Source organism: Aspergillus uvarum (assembly GCF_003184745.1).
Source record: "Aspergillus uvarum CBS 121591 unplaced genomic scaffold BO82scaffold_11, whole genome shotgun sequence".
Taxonomy (NCBI): Eukaryota; Fungi; Ascomycota; class Eurotiomycetes; order Eurotiales; family Aspergillaceae; genus Aspergillus; species Aspergillus uvarum.
The window spans coordinates 159,280-177,894 of NW_020291308.1; the positions used below are offsets into that span (position 1 = coordinate 159,280).

At 49.0% G+C, this 18,615-nt stretch overlaps 3 protein-coding genes across 3 annotated transcripts; all 3 read right to left on the bottom strand.

The window, feature by feature from the left end:
* Positions 1-5,629: 5,629 nt before the first annotated feature.
* On the bottom strand, positions 5,630-7,133 carry BO82DRAFT_16864 (putative C2H2 finger domain protein). Its single transcript, XM_025630325.1, has 4 exons — positions 6,763-7,133; positions 6,481-6,672; positions 6,348-6,427; positions 5,630-6,297 (listed from the first exon to the last, which is right to left on the bottom strand). Exons 1-4 carry the CDS (start codon positions 6,814-6,816, stop codon positions 5,748-5,750), a joined length of 876 nt encoding a protein of 291 aa, XP_025494550.1. The 5' UTR covers positions 6,817-7,133; the 3' UTR covers positions 5,630-5,747.
* Positions 7,134-8,121: 988 nt separating this feature from the next.
* Positions 8,122-8,714, bottom strand: BO82DRAFT_16870 (uncharacterized protein). The gene has a single exon (XM_025630326.1). It carries the CDS (start codon positions 8,544-8,546, stop codon positions 8,247-8,249), a length of 300 nt encoding a protein of 99 aa, XP_025494551.1. The 5' UTR covers positions 8,547-8,714; the 3' UTR covers positions 8,122-8,246.
* Positions 8,715-10,932: 2,218 nt separating this feature from the next.
* Positions 10,933-11,286, bottom strand: BO82DRAFT_351938 (uncharacterized protein). Its single transcript, XM_025634555.1, has one exon. It carries the CDS (start codon positions 11,189-11,191, stop codon positions 10,997-10,999), a length of 195 nt encoding a protein of 64 aa, XP_025494552.1. The 5' UTR covers positions 11,192-11,286; the 3' UTR covers positions 10,933-10,996.
* Between the last annotated feature and the right edge of the window lie 7,329 nt (positions 11,287-18,615).

Sequence of the window (18,615 nt, forward strand, 5' to 3'; positions counted from 1 at the left end):
GGACTGAAAGTCAAGAGACCGTAGGTAGTTCTTGACCTTCACGCAAAGTTAATGGCGAGTTTTAGTGTACGAGACATGCTCCTCAATCGAGTTTCCTCCTAGCTAGGTGATATTCTTCGCGCGTTCGGATCTCGTGGGGCATGCTACTGTACTGGACTGTCTGTACTGGACTGTATGTACATCCTTCCCTAGAGAGAGGGGAAGTAAGCGGATGTCACTAACCCCATGCCCCATGAACTCAGTGCAGTACCTCATTAGGAAAATGGGTTAACCCCTTCGTGCTCCGCGGAGAAAGAGAAAAACCAGGTTAAGATGCCTGTGGAATAGATTCAGTGAGAAGAAGTGGAAGGAAGAATCCCCTCCAGGTCTAGAGTCACGAAAACTGTCAAGTTTAAATTGAGCCGAGGAAACAAAAACATGATGGATCAGATGAGGCGCGCGCGGGGGCGGGCGTTGTGGGCGTTGTGGGCGTCATATCTGGGGTGTTTTTGCCTTGTGCTTTTTTTGCTTTTTTTTCTATTTTTTTTTTTCGGGGATGAAGTATGTACTGTACATACATTACTGTAGAGCAGGTGCTGTTGAGGTTGTTGACGATGGCTGTTCTGTCGGTGGTGATGGGGATGGTCAATTGGAGTGTAAGAAGAAGCAGAAGATTCTATTTATTTTTTTTTTTTTTGAATTGATTGACACTGGACTGTATTGTAAAGCTGCCTATGTTCTGGATCCATTTCCCTATCTTCTGGTTCATTGTGTACAGTCTCTACATACACTCAGCAGTGATTACTGAATACTTGGCAACAGCATTGCAACTGAACGCGGGGAATCGATACATTAGGAAGTCCTCGATACATGCTGAGCACCAGAAAAAGGCAGAGACAGAGACAGATTCAAGCGTCACACAACAGCTGTTCGTAGAGAAATTTACCCATTAGTGCTGCTGGTGGTAGACCAGGGGGCAGGCAACAATGGGTATGGTATGCTGCATAGTACTTTTCTCTTCCTCTCCCATCGCCATAACATCGACCATTATTACATCCTATCCTGTATGGAGTCCATATCAACACCTCAACCCAATTTTCCCATCATGGAGGTCTTCAGGCAGCTAGCAGCATCATCAACATCTCCGATCGCCTCGATGGGATTAGGCAAACATGATGACAATCATACTGCGACAGGAGGATACTGTATGAGTGGAGGGCTCCAATCTAATTTGCCTATTCTGGGGGCTTGGAGGGCTAACGTGGAAGGCGGGGGAGAAGAAGGAGAAGCATACTTAGGGTACAGTACAAGCCCCTGTGAGATGGATGCATGCACGCACTGTGCAAGGATGGGGAGGGATGAGTGAGACATTGACCATAAGACATGTAACGTCTCTATCTCCTTCTCCATATACAAATCAACTACGGAGGTAGTCCGCACCTGAACTACCAGCAGTTCGAGGAATGGTGAGCTCTGGTGTTGGTAGGTCGTACTCCGTAGTTGCCTAGTCAATCAATACCTGCCTTAATTCTTTCCAAGCGAAGCGGGAAGCCAGGCGGGCTGTACCGGAGTCAACCACAACCACAACCATCTGCAACGAGGCCCCCTTCTTATCACTTCATCACATCTCCTTTGCCTTTGCCTTGTCTTTTCCCCGACAAGCTCAATGACATAGCTCTGCCGTACCGGAGCAATACATTACCGCGGAATACTACCGACTCTTACTGAGAGAACACCTTTGGCTCGTATATCTCGATCGGGAAGGCTTGGGCCGAGGCCTACACTCCCTCCTCTCGTTGCCTGACTATCACAACACCACTCCATTGCGACCTGCAGAAAGAAAAGGGTGATGGAACAGCAAACACGGGATGAGATTGATGTTTTAGGCGAGGGACAAGCCGAAGCATCCGGGAGACGGAGGAGAAGGAGGCTTGATATTGGCGAGGGTCCAGGGAAGTCGATAGGAACGGAACGCCTTCAATTTGACAGCATTCTGCGGCAAACAACACTTCTTCAGAGTCTGAACTTGTGTGATAGTGATTCAGCTGGAATGGCAATCCAGATGTGGTACGGATATTGATAGGTGCTGTTTGTGCTATCCTATGCCACCGGCAAGTAGCAGTCTACTCGACAAACTACATTGTAAGTTAAATATGGAAGACTGTTGGTAAGCACTGTAGTTCGAAATCAAAAACGGCTAGCTTGGCACTTCGACTGACACCTGCGTCATGTTGTTCGGGATCACATGGCGACACTGGCAGCCTGGAGCGTTTAGTAGGATCCTTAGGCCCCAGAACAGGGCATAAGGCATCAACAGCTTCACTTCTAGTCTAGAGCTAGAGTCAACTAGTCCAAACACCATATGCACTTCATCAAGTCACCCACCCAACAGCTCCCACTTCCCAACCATGACGAAGAAATCAGCTGTCTGATGAAGTGGAGAAGGAGGGAAAAACCGCCATCCCATCCCATCGCATCGCATCGCTCCGTCCACTGTTTCGATTTCCCCGCATCCGTTTATCCTCCTTTCCCCCTCCACAGACGCAACCAAAATTTCCCAGACCAATTCGTAACAACAGGTTGGAACACGAGGGCAGCACAACCAACCTAACTGAAGCTAACCTTCTGGGTCCAGTCACCCAGGCTACGTTGACTCCCTTCCCTCTTTCTCTCGCTCTATCGATTCCAACATCAAGCAACAATTCTAGAGTCTAGATTGTTCCGACACAACCAAGTTTTCCCCAGAGAATACGAACAATTGAAGACTCCAGAAAATAGGAGGGTAGGCCTAGACCCTATAGTCTGGGTTTGGACTTGGTCTATCTGTCACTTTTTGTCATGTTGATTCAGTTCCCAGCTCGTAGGTAGTCGATCAGGAAGACCCAAGAGGGGGGGGGGTAAAAGGGTGACCAGTACAGTACAGACAGCTGCTGTAGCTTACTTATTCCAATCCCAATCTCGCAATATTCCAGGTGCAGCTCCGTAGGGCACACCGCATTGCGCTTATGGGTTGGCAATTTGTTCCGCTACCATTAGTTGAGCTGTGGCGGCGGCTGCCCCGGGATGCAAGAGATGCTGCAAACTAACTCACTCACTTATCGCATGTCTGACTAGCAGCAGAGGAGGTTAGTTTCGTTTGAACATGAGAGAGTCGAAGCTAGCCAGTGACGGGGGTGAGATTGGTTTTAATTAATTAACTTACTTGCATCCCTCTAGTCCTCTAGCTGGAGTGCTGTACAGTACTCCGTACGGCGACTAAGAAAGAATCCCTGCCATAAGCATAAGCAAAAGCATCGCAGCGCATCAACGTCATCATCCACTTTTCTTTTTTCTTCTTTTTCTTGCTACGAGCACTCCGTAACTTAACCTCTGGGTTGGGTAAAGATGTACATACAGTACACACCTTAATCCATGCCATGCGACGCGACAATCCCTCTCTTCAATCCGACGAACCAGACAAACCCAAACAAACCCATGGTGGAAAATCGACGATCTGTGAGATCGTCCTTCCCAGCGAACGCAACCCGACCAAAAACAACCCATGGATTGGAAGTTAAGTGACTCTACTCCGTTCTTAGTCTCGGTCCGGCCCTCTTTCCCCCCCTATCCCCTCTCTCTCTCCCTTTCGGCGCAAGTGATAAGAAAAGGGTAAAGATCAACCCAAATCCTGTTTTCGTTTTCTCATCCGTCCACTTCAACGCGGAAACTACATCCCACTGGTTCAGAACGCATGCCCTCAAAATCCCCGCCCCCCCTAAAACTGAAATCAGGATTTCCCCGGCCATAGCTTTGGCGGTTTTGGCTAGAGCCTAGGGGTGCCAGACGCCCAAAATAGGGTTGAGTGTCCTATTCGATCGACATTTCACGAATTCTCGAGGGTGAAGCATTGATTTTATCTATTGTCCGGAGTTAGTTTCCATGGCTGTTCTGATAGGATGGTTCTCGGGGTAATATACCCCCCCCCCCCTTTTCCTACTGGATTTGAGATAGATCGATAGATGGGAAGTAAGATAGATAGATACAGTTGTCTACAGTACGGTAGCCTCCCTGAAACAAGAATATTCCTTGTCCCTATCGACTGTACGGCACCTTATTTTTTTTTTATTTTTTTTATTGTCGACCTTGGGAATAGATTCCGTCTTTCACATGCGAGTTTTTGTCGCCTTGACGGGAGACGTGGACGGTTACTAGTATTTGATGTCGATTAAAGGTTGATCAGTAAGTCGGCGTAGTGGATAGGTAGTAGAGAGGTGTAGATCGTGAAGCTAGATACATAAACAATAGAACACTAGTTAGACAAATCGGAGGCGGGGATGAGATGTCATGACGGGACGGGGAATGATTGAGACTGCTGGAGAGGAAGGATGCATGTTACATGGTATAGCTGGTAAGTTATCTCGGTATAAGGTTTTGATCGGGAGAGGCGCTCTCCACGGGGTGGGTGTGTTCCCACGATGGGCTGGTGGCGCTCGCGCTGGCGTGGGCGTTATTGTCCTTCGGTTATTGAAACATGGCATCTCAACCTGAATTCACCGAGGAGGGGGGATGGGTGGACATCTGACAACTGACAGGACGGGACTCGGGGCTTAGTACTGGGCTTCTATACATCGGACTTAACGGGCCTTTTCTTGGGAACTGGAACGGTAAGTGGTGCGGTGCGGTGTGGTGTGGTCAATCCAATACTGGATAGCTGACTGTGTCTGTCGCGGCTGTTGGGGTATATGCGACTACCAGATAATCTAACCAGAGAAAAACAAAAAGGGCGGGATGCATTCTCTCTCTCTCTCTCTCTCCCGAATCGCCGATTTCCCGCATAGCCGTCCGTCCTATCTAGTTCGCTAAGTTACCACTAAGTTACGGAGTACTCACCCCCCCTCCCCTCCGGACGCCATCTGGTGGAGCCCCGAAGTCCGCCAGCCGTTTCAGCATCCCGTCGATCCTTGGCTGACGTGGGTTGTACAGTCCAGTCCAGTCCAGTCCAGCTGCAGACAACTAGACTTACAGACCAACAGCACCCGCCGTCAAAAAAAAAAAAGCTGTGATCACTCATCCAGGGGCATCATATCACCACATCGTGCAGCCTTCGTTGCCTTCGGCGCTACACGGCGAACTCATATCTCTCCAACCAAATCGAGCTACCGGCATCGACCGATCGTCCCAAAGACCTACCCATGTACCTTACCACTGGGCGTCCGTCGTGCGCCGCCTCGTCACCACACCCTAGCTCCAAGGGACAGACCATGTGGGGAGTTAAGCAATTCTTCCAAAATAAGTACATGCAGCCACATTTCCAAATGGGTGGCAATCATCCTCCACCACTCCTCTTTCGGCGGCAACTGCTCGCCATCGGGCATCAGGGCAGAAACCAGGCCATGCCAGAAAACAAATGACAGCCTCTCAGAGCTCGCAACAAGGTATCAAGAAAAAAAAAAAAAAAAAAAAAAAAAAGTACGACAGAAGGCCTCCTCCCTCCCATTAGGATCAGACTCGATTTGCAACAATAGGCTTAAGATCATGACGAGCAATAAATAGTCTGTAAGATGCTAAGATACGGGACCAAAGAAAGAGACCAGAATAGGAACTCGTAAACAACAGTCGTGGACATCTCTGTATGAAGGGTGGAGTGGAGCCTGATATCTCGACAATCTCAACAGTCGGACCTCAGGACCATCGACTTTGTCGGAAACAAAATGATGCACCGGCTAATCCAAGAAACGAGCATTCACATCAGCCAGTGAATGGCTAGATATCATGTGAGCAACATCCTCTCAGCCAACGCCGAGGAACCCCCAGTCAGTGCCTTCAGGCTGGCTCAGAAACCGAGTGTGCTTGTACTCGGAATTGTGTGACGTGTGGAAAGTTCCCATCACAGGGGCAGACTCAACGACTGGGGCCTGACTGTAGGGCTGCTGGAACTCTGCTTGGATGTATCCATGTCGTGGGTAATCGTAACGCTGCTGTTGCTGCTGTTGCGCGTGTGGGTGGTGCTGGACGTAGTGCATGTATGGCTGCTGTACATGAGGAATGTCAGCCGACAACGTGACCGGCACGCTGGGCGCCACCACCGGGGACTGCTCATGGATGGGCACGGACGTGATCTGTACATTCTGGTGCGGGTAGTAATTGTGGTGCGGCGGTAGCGTGGTGGTGAAGCCGAAGTGTGCCTGTGGAAGAATGTACTGTGGTTCATGCGGCACAGAGATGGCGACTGGTGGGTGATACTCCTGGTCAGAAGCAGGGTCCTCTGACGACGTGCGGCTCGCGGCCGCGCCATGTGTTTTCTCATGGTGTTTAGTCAATGTAGTCTTGCGGCAGAAGCTATCGAAGGTCAGAGGCTAGCTTTCACGGAATTCATGATTTGAACGTACCTCCGTTCACAGGTAGGCTCTTGGCAGATATAGGGGCGCTTTCCGGTGTGGATCCTTCGATGACGGGCCAGACTCGATGACTAGAACGGTCAGCTTTGATGCCCGGCAAGAGGGAATGATCAGCACCACGCACATCCGAGAAAGCTTTGCCGCATCCTTCGTGGTCGCACGAATGGGGTTTCTCGCCAGTATGCGTCCGCACATGTACTGTCAGGGCACTCCGCTGGATGAAACTCTTCTTGCAGTCTTCATGATTGCAGTGGTAAGGTCGCTCGTTGGTGTGGATGCGGTAGTGCCTGCAGAGATCGGATTTGCGGTTGAAGGACTAGGCAAGATCGTCAGTATAGTTCGTACACCCGGTTGGCTCAGGCCATGATTGAATGTGCATGAGCCACAGGCAAAACCAAATAGATACCTTATTGCAGCCTGGCCAAGTGCAATTAAAGTCGCGTCCACTGCCGGGTGCCATGGTCGCTGCAGGACGAATGTTTGCCGCGGCGTGAAGTGTCACGGGGGGGTGTGGGCCGCGATAAGGTATGTGACCGCGGCGAGAGATCGACGGGGTGATAGGTAGAAGGTGAGAAGGAGACAGATAGATGGTAAAGCAGGATATGGCTGAATGTATACAGAAAGACACAAGACGGCGTTTGGGACTTGGCGGGTTAGAGAGTCTGGAGAGCTTGGGGAGAGAGTCGAAGATAAAGGGTGTGAGGAGAAGAAAAGCGAGGAAGGAGGTTGAGGAGGCGAATATAGCAGGAATGTCGCAGCGAATTAAGTATGAAAGTCTGCAGCGCCGCTAACACTCATTGGCGGCGACATGCAAACCAGTCATTTGACAGCCAAGTCGCCGGCTGGATGATGAATCAAATAGGTAAGCGCAGCGAGCAGTCCAGGCCAACAACTTTTGAGGCTGGACTATAATAAGCTGAAGGAAGAGGAGGAGGAGGAGGAGGTAAGAGGAAGTAAAGTAATAGTCCCAGTTGTAGTAGTGGTGGTGGTGGTGGTGGTGGTGGCCGAGTCCAGAGTAGCCGATAATAATAACAATAATAATAGTACGAGCCGTGTTCCTTTCGTATTGGAAACAACGGATCTAATGATAATTATTATCGATGACAACAGCAACCACAAGATCGATCTCCTTGACGAAGCCCTCCCAAAAAGGCTCCTGGATTTGGTCGACGTTGCAATGCGATGGTGGTACAAGGGCAGCTGCTGCAATTCTTAAGTTCTGTTCTCGCCAGGTACACGCGGACCGGCCCAGGGTGGAGGATGGAGTGTAGTGGGGATAGTTTAAAAGAGGAGCCCTGGTTGACCGGAGAGAGGCAAAAACAAATGATAAAAAGGTAGAAGAGAGATCTAAGGTTGGGAGTCAAGAGCAAGAAATACTCTACGTAGAAAGGAGCAGCTGCACGAAGGAAAGCAAAGGAAAGGAGCTGACAGTTCTGTCAGTTCCCTACAAGTACAAGCAGAACAACAACATTAGAGAGAGCTTGGCCTAGTAGTAAGTAGTAAGTTAGCATTTAGTTAGTTTAGTTGATTTAGTTAGTAGTAGTAACTTAGTCGTAGTCTGTTCAATATTTTCTTTTTCTCCATCTAATTTATTTAGTCTTATTATTATTTCATCTCAGTCGATTTTATTTTTCATCTGTCTCTTTCTCTCTCTCTTCCTCCACCCCCCCCTCCTCCCCTTCTGCATTTAATTTAGCTCAGAATTATTATTATCATTTTTCTTTTTTTTTCTGAGAATAAAAAAAACATAAAAATGAAATTTAAACTCTCGCGGTTCCTCATGTTTCGCCTCCCCATCTCTTCGTTTCTCGCCGCGTATTTTAACACCGCATACCTCTTTCACGGTACATGGGAAGTACCTAGTCACTAGGCTTGTTGATTACATATCCATCAGTTCCCACCAGGGAACCCCATTGAGAACTCCAATGAGAACCCCAATGAGTAATTTAAAATAGTTAGTAGCTCCGCTGGATCGACCTTTCTCATACTTCCACCAAGGCTCCAATGAAGAAGATCGGGAGATAGCTTTGGGGGGGGAGGTAGAGGGAATCTGCAGAAGAGCGACAGCCAGAGAACAATAATAACACAAACACCAACCCGATAAGTGCTCCCAACCAGCAAGGCAACGACGACCTGATTAGGAACAACCCATACCTTATGATCGAAGTACTCTGTACTTCGTACAGACATGCAGATACACTCCCACCACAGCACATATACACACCAAACAACGCAGGTAAGCCGTGGGGTGGGCTGTCTCCTTATGTCTACCAAGCAGTGGGCACTTTAATTTAGGAAATCCCCTTAAAATGACAGGCCGAGGAGGCGTCCACTGGGGCCCGCTATCGCGATGCCTGGGGTAAATCACTTGCCTAAGCTGAGGTCGCCGGAAGACCCAACCTTTAAGACTAGGGGCAGAGGCAGCCTGAGTGAGTGAGTGAGGTCCGTATCTCCCGTCAATTATTATTATTATTATTATAATCACCTACAAAAGCGGTTTTGCTACAAGTGCAGCAGGAACGAACACCTGTCCTAGATTATTTATGGGATAGAGACCAAGACTACGTAAGAATCAAAAAAATGCCTACGTAGTTACTATTTTTCTTTTCTGCATTCTCATCCTACAGAACAGTCTTTCTCCAGTCAGGACTAGGTTGGTTTTGGGAATTGGTGGAAAGAGAAGACCAGGAGGGACTCAGGGAGAGGGAGAGAGCGAGAGAGAATGAGAGAGAGAGAGGAGGGGAACACCAAAATCCCCACCGGATCCGCCTGTGCCTTAGAATGCTGAGAGGCTAGCATATAGACTCGACCAATAAACAAGCCTAAGACCGCAGGCTGGCCTTGGAACAAACCCACTAGTCTGCAGATGGTTTAGCAGCCTGCATTCGAAGATGTAATCTGGACTTCAGCACTAGTATCAGATACTGTATCCCGACACTAGTAATTGGAGTCGTCGGCCGCATATAGTACGTAAGATTACCTATCAAAATGTACGAGTACATATTTGCTTCGTGCTGTAATTGATTCTTGCTGGATATGAACAAACCCCAGATCGCAGACTTCCAACAACCCAGTCAAACGTACTCTGGCAGTCTCGGGACATCCCTGCACAGATCAATGGTAGAGGTGAAAAACAATGTCATCCATTTTCAATAGAACTGAGGGGATCATCGTATAACTGCAGACAATAAATGGGAACTGGAGAAGTATCACAGCAGACTCACTCCAATACAGCCAGCAGTAAGTCGGGGTACAGACTGCCCCGTAACCACACTGGTATGCTTAGAGTGTGGACCAACAGCAAGCTAGGCCAAGTAAGCCAAGGTGTCTCTGGAAGTGTACTGTACAGTATGCGGATACCGCAGTCGTACCGAGATACACCACGTTACTTTTCACTCGCTGACATCAAATAACCCCGTATCCTTCTGGTCCTCGTTCAATCCTGGCGGTAACTTAAGAATGATACCTCCGTACAGAGTAAGTTAACTAAGTACTCCGTATGTATGTAATTCAACTAACCTGGTGCCAGACAATCCACACCCAAACCAAAGGTCCATCCTCTCTATATCTCTATCCCCGCGATCGAGCTGGAAATAGATTTCATGGCTGGAGCTTTCGGCAACCTGCCTGCCTGGTTCGCAAGCGGAACTGACCGCCAGCAGCGTATACCGAACAGGAAGCGACACGGGCAAGAGCTGAAAGAGGGAAGCTGCCATAAGACTTAGTGACAGACGAGGCAACACCAGCCGGGAAATTATCAGCAAGGGATAAGTTAATGTTAGTAGGCGATGCAACAATTCTCTACCCTCCCTTCCTCTGGCCAAGTATGGGGAACATTTGAAGCTAGTCCAGAGCAGCCCTCTCCCTCGAGGGATTGGTAAGGTATCAATCATCCATCCATCGATTCCATCGGATGAGAGAACCGGGAGGTGGGCCATGGTTCTTCCTACGAACCCGCCCTGATTCCTCGGTCTGGATTACTAGCATCCCCAATAACTGCTACTTGGCCCGAATAGGCAGTAGTTGTCCTGGTTCTGGGATGATTCAAAGCCGACCAAGAGTGAACAGATGATATCTTTGCCGATGTCGATTGGCTCTATCGTAAATTCTAGGATAGGGGGACAATCGCAAACGAGAACGCCACGGCTTACCACCGCGGCTCTAACGATGTGCTAATTCGAGGCCGTCCAGGTGAAACGCCAACGATCCTCTAACTCCGATCAGTATCATCGTATCGCATCATGGGGAGGACTTATCATCGGTCAAGGGAGAATCCGGAGGTGCCATTTCTCCACGTGGCGGGCTTCCAAATCCATCTGGCCCCCGCGAAACGAGCTCCTGTGAGGACCTTGTACGGAGTACTGCGAAGGGAGCTTTCACCTTTCTGATTGCTCTATGAGTCAGTCGATAGCTAGACTGACAAGCTGACAACCCGAGTTGACTCTTCCCCACCCCTCCCAAGACCAGGGAGCAAAGACCACCTAGCAGCGGGTCGGTACAAGCTCTCATGCTCTCTCCATGCCCTAGTCGACCACCCCCTTCCCCCTGTCCCCCTTCCTTCCGCCCGTTCCACCGTGGCTATTCATTATCAGTCTGATAAGCGGAAATGAACTATACTTACATCCGAGGCAATTCAATAGCTATCCTTTGTCCGTTGACGATATTGCCAGTTGCAGCAGAGTGACCAGCAAAGAGGCGTACGTTGTGGCTTGCAGGCGCGTAGCTCTGTTCTCTCTCTTCTTCTTCTTCTTCTTCTTCTTCTTCTTCTTCTTCACACACACACGCACACACGCACACACGCACACACGCACACACATCCCCTCTAATTTTATCATGTCATCATCAAGCAAACCTTTTTTTTCGATGTTCGTGGACTCGAATCCACATGGTCTAGATCTGACGTTTTATCACGATCAAATGAACGAATTGACCAGTGGAATGAGTTATGACTTATGAGGCTTTTTGGGCGAGTGGGGGGAATCCTAAGGTAGTTCAGCCCCGACAGCCTAAGTTAGTGGATCCTTCGTTCATTCTCCTCTACGCCTCCTCCCCATCCCTCACCCCAATAATGACGGCGGGTTATATCAAGGGATGGTAGGCCGACGATGAAACAAAGACCGACCATCACCGCCTTGCTATGTATTCCTTAAGTAGGAGTCTAGTAGCGAACCGCCCACTTTACCTCGCTGACTTAAGGTTTGACCATTCATGGGGTGGGGGCCGGGGGGAAAAGAGAGAAGCCAAGGGGAAAGGGAAGCCTATCTGGTCACCTCTAGAGCTCCAGGCTAGTGGTATGTACTGTAGCCAAACTAAACTGACAAAGGAATCCACTTCGACAATTCAGATTACCCTTTGAACCGAGGATGGGTCACTTCTGTCAGTTCTGTCAGTATCTACAGAAACCCACACCACCACATCCACAATCACCGATCATCAAATCTGCAACGCACTGAACAGATCGTCATCCGCTGGATAGATAAAGTTTTTTTTCGTCTACATTGTTGGTCCAGCAAATAACTGGCTGTTCCCCCCCCCTTAGTGATTCTGCCTACCTACCTACTGGTAGGTTAATCGTCGTAGTGCTATCTATCTCTTGCGGGGCAGAGGGTTGCATGATCGGACAAACTGCCAAATGTCGCCGACGGAGAGTTTTTTTTCCCTCTTGACCCTGGTCCACTAGTACTAGGTACCTGTTAGCCGGCCGTGTTGAAGTATATATCGACCATCCAATTGAATGGGGTTTCTGGGTCTGCATTCCACAGCGGGTTAACAAGTGATGCTACCTCCTAGGTACTTACTGCCAATATAGCTCGATCAACGGATTCACTGTCCGTTGTAACTTAAAGGTACATAAGTTATACTTCGACATCCCTGGGGTTACGAACAATATCACGGAGCGAAGCTTCCCACTACCTGACATGGATGACGATTAAGCGACGGAGTAGTGACTCAGAGGGCAAACCTGTGGTCGTGAAGGGGAATAGATTATGCTCGTATTTGTCCACGGCGGGTATGGCATGAGGTAGGTAGTCGATTGGATACTATCGAAAGAAAGGAAGCCCTCGATAGGTTATACTTAGATGAAAAGAATCCATATCACCAAGTCCTATAAGGGTGATAAACCCATGGAGAACTGGAATCACCATCACGGTGAAGGAAACGAGGAAACCAGAGAGCGAGATCATCCGTGAAGGGTTGCGTCTATCTACATATCACTAGCGGGTAACCCCGACAGATGACATGACATGGATGGACTCCAGGTAAGACATTCATCCATCCATCCATCCCATTCCTCGCGCGGCGTGTCGAGTCATCACTGTCGAAGTAAGTTAGTCACTCTACTTTAGGTGATTGCCATCGGCTTTGACGGGAAGAGGATACCGACTTAACAGACTAGTCGAGTCACGCCAGAGCTTGGCTTCGTCCGTCGTCCATCGATTGGACCAATTGACGCGCCACGGACGAGAAGAAGGCTGGCTGCTAACTTATTAGGTGTAGCTATACCACCCACAACTATTATTACCCTTACAACTATAATTCCATCTGTTATGGTCCCAGATCTTCCCACTGACTGGAGTTACTCCGTACTTGGATTTATAATCGATTCCCCCATCCCATCCCATCCCTTCCCTTCATCCTTCTTGGCTTGGGGTGCGGGTTATATCAGACAATCTACGCGAGACTCGGCGAGAGTGAGCGTGAGCTTAATACAAGTGAGTTAAGACCAAGAAGTCCGTAGTCTTCTTTCCAAGAATAATATAATCGCGAGGACCTTGGTCGACGAACGGTCGGACGCAGGTTAGTATCCTCATCTGGTGTTCCGTCAACGCGGTTGAAGTGGTCTGAAATGAGAGAGGTACATACAGTACGTAGTAATTTATCTCTGTGCAGCGGAAGCTACATTCACTATACGTAGCGGGTACTGTACAAAATGGATACATTTCCGCCTCTAATCCTCCCCTCTATGTTGGCTTTGCTTTAGGTTCGAACGATGTGCGGCGCGCGGTAACAGTACCTCTCCGTAAAAAAAGTGATCCGCATGTTGTCTGGATCGCAAGCCCACATACAGAAAAAGAGAAAGAAGAGGTCGCCTCCACGACCCCCTCCCCGCCCATCTCTTTTTCTGGCATAGGGTTATCTAGTCCCGAGTGCCACAGTTACAGTGCATGCAGTGTGGCAGCTCTGCCTTGCCCCCCCCCCCCCCCCCCCCCCGCCTCTGGCCACTCTCTCCGCCAAACCTTAGTGAGAGGAACCCATCAATGAAAAGCGCGGAACTTCATACGCCGCTGTAGTTCACGGTGACGCCGGGTCTGTCGATCTTTCTGGGGGGCAAAGGTGGTGGTCAGTAAAGAGTGAAAGCTCACACGGGAGAATGTACTGTAAATTGTCTCAACATACCGGGACTAATAGCTGCAGCAGTAGATAGACGGTTCGAATCTAACCTGATGAGGCTGACTTTTTCTGATCTTTAAGTTGTTTGGTTTGCTGGGATATTGCTAGCAGATGGTTGTTAGGGAAAGAGGGGCGCAGTGGAGGTAGCTAGGTAATTAGACACCATTCTTGGCGATTGTTTTTCGCCTAACCTTATTTTACTGCTATGTCCATCCATCTTCCCAAGAAAAGAAGGGGAGCAACGATCGCAACAAAGATTGTAATTCAATACTCGACAATGGTGTTGAAGTAGTCAATATAACTGAGACTGGGTAGACAGAGGTGAACATAGAATAACAGAAGGGCGTTACGACGGGAAGCAGAATGAATTAAAAATACGAGATGATTATCGGGAAGGAAAGCTTTTTTCCCTTTTTACCCTTTGGGATATGACAGTTCGATGGATCGAATTCTACTTAGTCGCTGTCGTCTATCACAAAGGGCGGAGGCTTCGTTTCATACTCATCTCACCCGGATGGCACGATGAAGAGGGGGAAGGCGTAGTTGGCTACTATCTAGGTGGATTTGCAGGGATTGCAGAACAGTAGTAGTATGATTCGATCGATGGGTGAGAAAGAGACGGATGACAACAGGAGCATAGGTTTGACTACTGCTACCCCGGACAGCTTCACTACTAGTCAATAACCACTAGGCACCTGGTAGCTATCTATACAAGACTCCTGACGTGTTATCCAAGGGAAAAGGAAGGAAGAAATAATGACGTCGTTCAGCTGACAGCTTAAGGTATACTTAGCAGTAAACTAGTCACTTCTGAGTTAGTGGTTGACCTAGTAGTTAATATTAGCAGGTAGTAAGCGCTTCCGGCACCAGAACCCAGGTACCTGGTCGCTGGTTCCCAGTCTATCCTGTGGTGTTGTGCTGTTCTCCCGTCGCAGGCGAGAGACATCATGTGTGTTTGTTGTGTGTTTCTTACCACTATCTGCGTGCTGTTACCGCCCTCTTATCGCTTTTGTCAGCTCCACCGGAAATTGCAGTTTAATCCGCGAGGCGAAGATAGGTAAGGTACTATTACCTTCCCATCCCTGCCGCCCCTCCAGATGCATGAGTTAGCCGAAGTCAACAGGGAGGGGGGTGGAGGAGAAGGAGGAGTGAGTTGGTGTTGAATTGCCCAGTAGTATTCGTGAATCTTACTAGTCCCAATCAGGGAATTGGGAGGTTCAAAATGGAGAGAATGTTGCGACACTGAGGCTTGCGAGCGGTGATGCAGGGCCGAATAACGGCGGTGGGCGGGAGAGCGGGTAAATGACACTAACCCCACTCCAGTAATTTTCATGGTTGTGCAAACTAGTTCGGACTAGTGGGCGAGTCGTTGAGGTATGATTCCTGGATCCCAGCCTCGTCATCGTATGGCTGAAATGCTATTGGAAACGAGTGAGACCGTGACCGAGAGGAGGAGAGAAATGGATTACAAAAATAGACTAGTAACCAATGGTTAGTGGTTAGACAGGCCAGGGGACATTACCAATTTAACTCCCCCCCCTCCTCCGGGGATAACTTATTTGCTTACCAGGGCCTCAAACCCCAACAGCATCGCTGACTGGCTGGCTTTTCAGCCGGGGTTTGAATGATTGACAGAGGGAGGGGGTGGGTTTATGCACGACTTCACTGGTATTACCTCAAACATGGATAACCGATGCTGAGGTTCCTAGCTACTATGCACATACTATTTAAGAATTGGTCTACCTAAGCTTGGTAGACTGACTGACTGAGTTGCCTTTTCTCATGCTCTCTCCAGTTCAAGTGGGCGTCCGCCTTGGGGCTTCCAATTTTCAACATATGCCAGCATCAATTGGTTAGGTGAACTTCCAATGCGTGACGGGTCAATCGATACCCCGCATTTCCCAGGAGGCTTCCTTTTTTTTTTTTTTTTTTTTTTCCTCGGGTGCGCGATGGGCGAAAGACAATTGAGAGAATTGTCGTCGGAGAAGGGGAAAATCGCGAGAAAACCACCCATGTGACAAAACGAGAAAAGGGGAGATGAGTGGCCAGTCATGGATCAAAACAGTGAAGGTGCAATCAATATCTGAGAAAGCTGAGGGGACGGAGTATTTTCTGGCCTGAGGCTAAGCGAAAAGATGCTGACCGGCTTCTCTGCTTTGCATTGCTGCCCATCAGCCCCAATCCAAGCCAAGGCATCGATATGATATGCGTCTCATGATGTTGTTGACCTCCTTCCAGCCTACAGTTTCCGCATTTTCCGCATACTCTTTTCCCAGAGGCAGACTACGGTAACCATAAACTCCACCCATCATGGTGTCCCCACCACATATACTTTCTATCTAGTAGCTATTCACCTCACATGTCATTTATTGTTTATTGGACAGGTGCGTATGACTCGCAGCAGTCTCCATCAAAGGTGGTTCTGGCCGCCCTTCGGAACCAAATTCCAGCCCATAGTATAGCGAGATTGTCGCTCGCTTGCCTCGGGTTGATAATCGATGCCTTAATCGTCGGATACTACTGCACCTCCCAAAACAGATCTAGGTCTCCTGCACTCGAATGGAGGCATGTATGCGTGTACGAGTGACCGTGTAGTGATGGAAGAAGATGCATGAGTTATCTCCGTTTTTGTCTCCATCCTTCAGTGACTTACTGACCCGAGGGACAAGACCTCAAGACCTTAGGACTCAATACTATTATTTTTTCATTCTGTGTCAACTTGCATGGGATGCGAAGCCGTGTTAGACTAAGCAGCCGCGGTGGCCTTCCGGATGATACTAGACATGCAGCTAAGTACATGTGTTTGGCGCGCATCGGATGATTGATGCTCCTAGTGGCCAGTGCCCAAAAATAAATCTCCGATTTGCATGTTGGAAACGCCCTGTCAATGGGAGCTACTCAAGTACAGTACTAGGTACTGTACACTATATGGCCACGCACCATCGTGCTTCAACCTTGCGTTAAACGGCTTCTCTCGGCCCGGTGGGCTCAGGGAAGAAGGGGGGTTTAGAGGAGCGAACATCCATGGTATTTTCGATCTCGAATGGCGACCGCAATCGAGCGAATGAGAAACAATCGTGATCCCGATTCATCAACCAATGCATAAAACATGGATAATTGGCAAGTGCCTACCTACCTAGTATCCAGGTAGCCTTATGGCAGCCAAGAGCGAGTTTTGGAGACGTGATTGGCCTCTGCTTAACCATCCAGCATCTAGAACCTTTTTTTTTTCTTTTGTCGGTTCCCACCGCCAGCGCCACGACGAATCACTAAGGGACTAAAGGGGAAAGGGAGGTTCACTGCAGTGGTAACTTCGCATCGTCGTGGAACTCGGGAGGGAAGTCATCATGCTGGTCATGATCGGGAATGAATGAAGTGTCGGTGAGTCTCCGTCAATCACACGGGGCGTTTCCGCTCGGTAGGAATTGTCTGCGATATTCAAATCATATCCGTCCCCTCAAGGATCGCTCCCGTTCGGCGTTAGCGACTCTTAGCAGACCCCGGATAAGGCGTGGGGAGAGACGAAGGGAGGGGGTAAAGAGGGCGACAGAAGGATGGGAGGATAATTTTTCTTTTTCTTTTCTTTTTGTTGCCTCTTAGCAGCAGCGCCTCCCCTCCCCCCCCCCCCCCCCCCTTGCAGGCGCGGGTCCCGATACGGTCTGGAATAGGTGATTGCGGATATCGCCGTGGATGGACAGTTGAATGAGGAGGAAGGAGATCATGAGTAATTCGTCAATTGGAGCGACTACGTCGGCTCGCTTACAATGAATAGATTCAGAAGGCAGTAGTAGCAGTAGATAGTTTAGTAGTAACTATACTTAACATGACCTACCTACCGGTAGTCCAGAGACTCCTTCCTTGTTCGGCATTTGCCGCTATCGCGAGCCCAGCCGGTCAGATTAGCAGGTGATGCTGGTAAAGGAATAAAATTGTCGAGTCGGATCTCTAAGGAGTGTCATGATCTGATTGATCTTCTCGATGAACTCTCTGTTTCCAACGTACGCCGAGTGCAGTGGCTGTGTGTTACTCCTGTCTGGGTTTCGTTCCCACCCGGCCGGGCCGACCACTGAGAGTCATCCGTACAACCACTCATACTACCAGTATACCACTCGCTAACGTAACTTATGGCTATCTCCTTCATTTCGCTAATCCCATGGGTACGATACGATACAGTTACATGGTCTCATTTAGATTGAAGAGGAACGTTGGAAAGCCGCAGACTCGAATCACTATTGACTTGGCCTATGACGTACACAAACAATCTAATTTTCATTTATAAGCATCCTAGGTTGAGGCCATCATCCTTCGCGTGAAGCATCAACTAAATCACCTGTGATCGCTGGCGTAATCATAGCTGCCGAAAGTCAAGTATAAGCTGCCAGCAACCAGGGGGACTGTGCTCCCAATGTTCCAGTTGAGCCTCCTGTCACCTGCTCTCCAGCTAACGGAGAGTTTCCTAACTCTTTCTATGCATCATTTTCACCCAGACGATGAACCTTAAGGATCCCGCGGTCTGAGAGATCATATGCGAAGAGGACTAAGGAAATGCCGGCCTTTCAGAGTCAGTCCAGGGGCCGACTATAGCCGTGCCTCAACGGCTCGTCTAGGCCCAAGAATCGACCATCAGCCATCTCTCGCGACCCAAAAAAGGAACTGAAAGAAGTAGGTAAGACCAACTGTCTCTCAATTGATCTCATAGTTCAAGATTTTAACTTCTCAGAAGGATGATGCTGCCGCCCAACTTCCTGCTGGGTGGGGGGGCAAAAACCGCCTGTCGAGATTCGTTCGTTATGCTTTATTGCGTTTCTCCGCCTTTGGTAGTTCTCGCATGAGAATCCTTCATGCTGACAGATTAAATGTCAAGAGA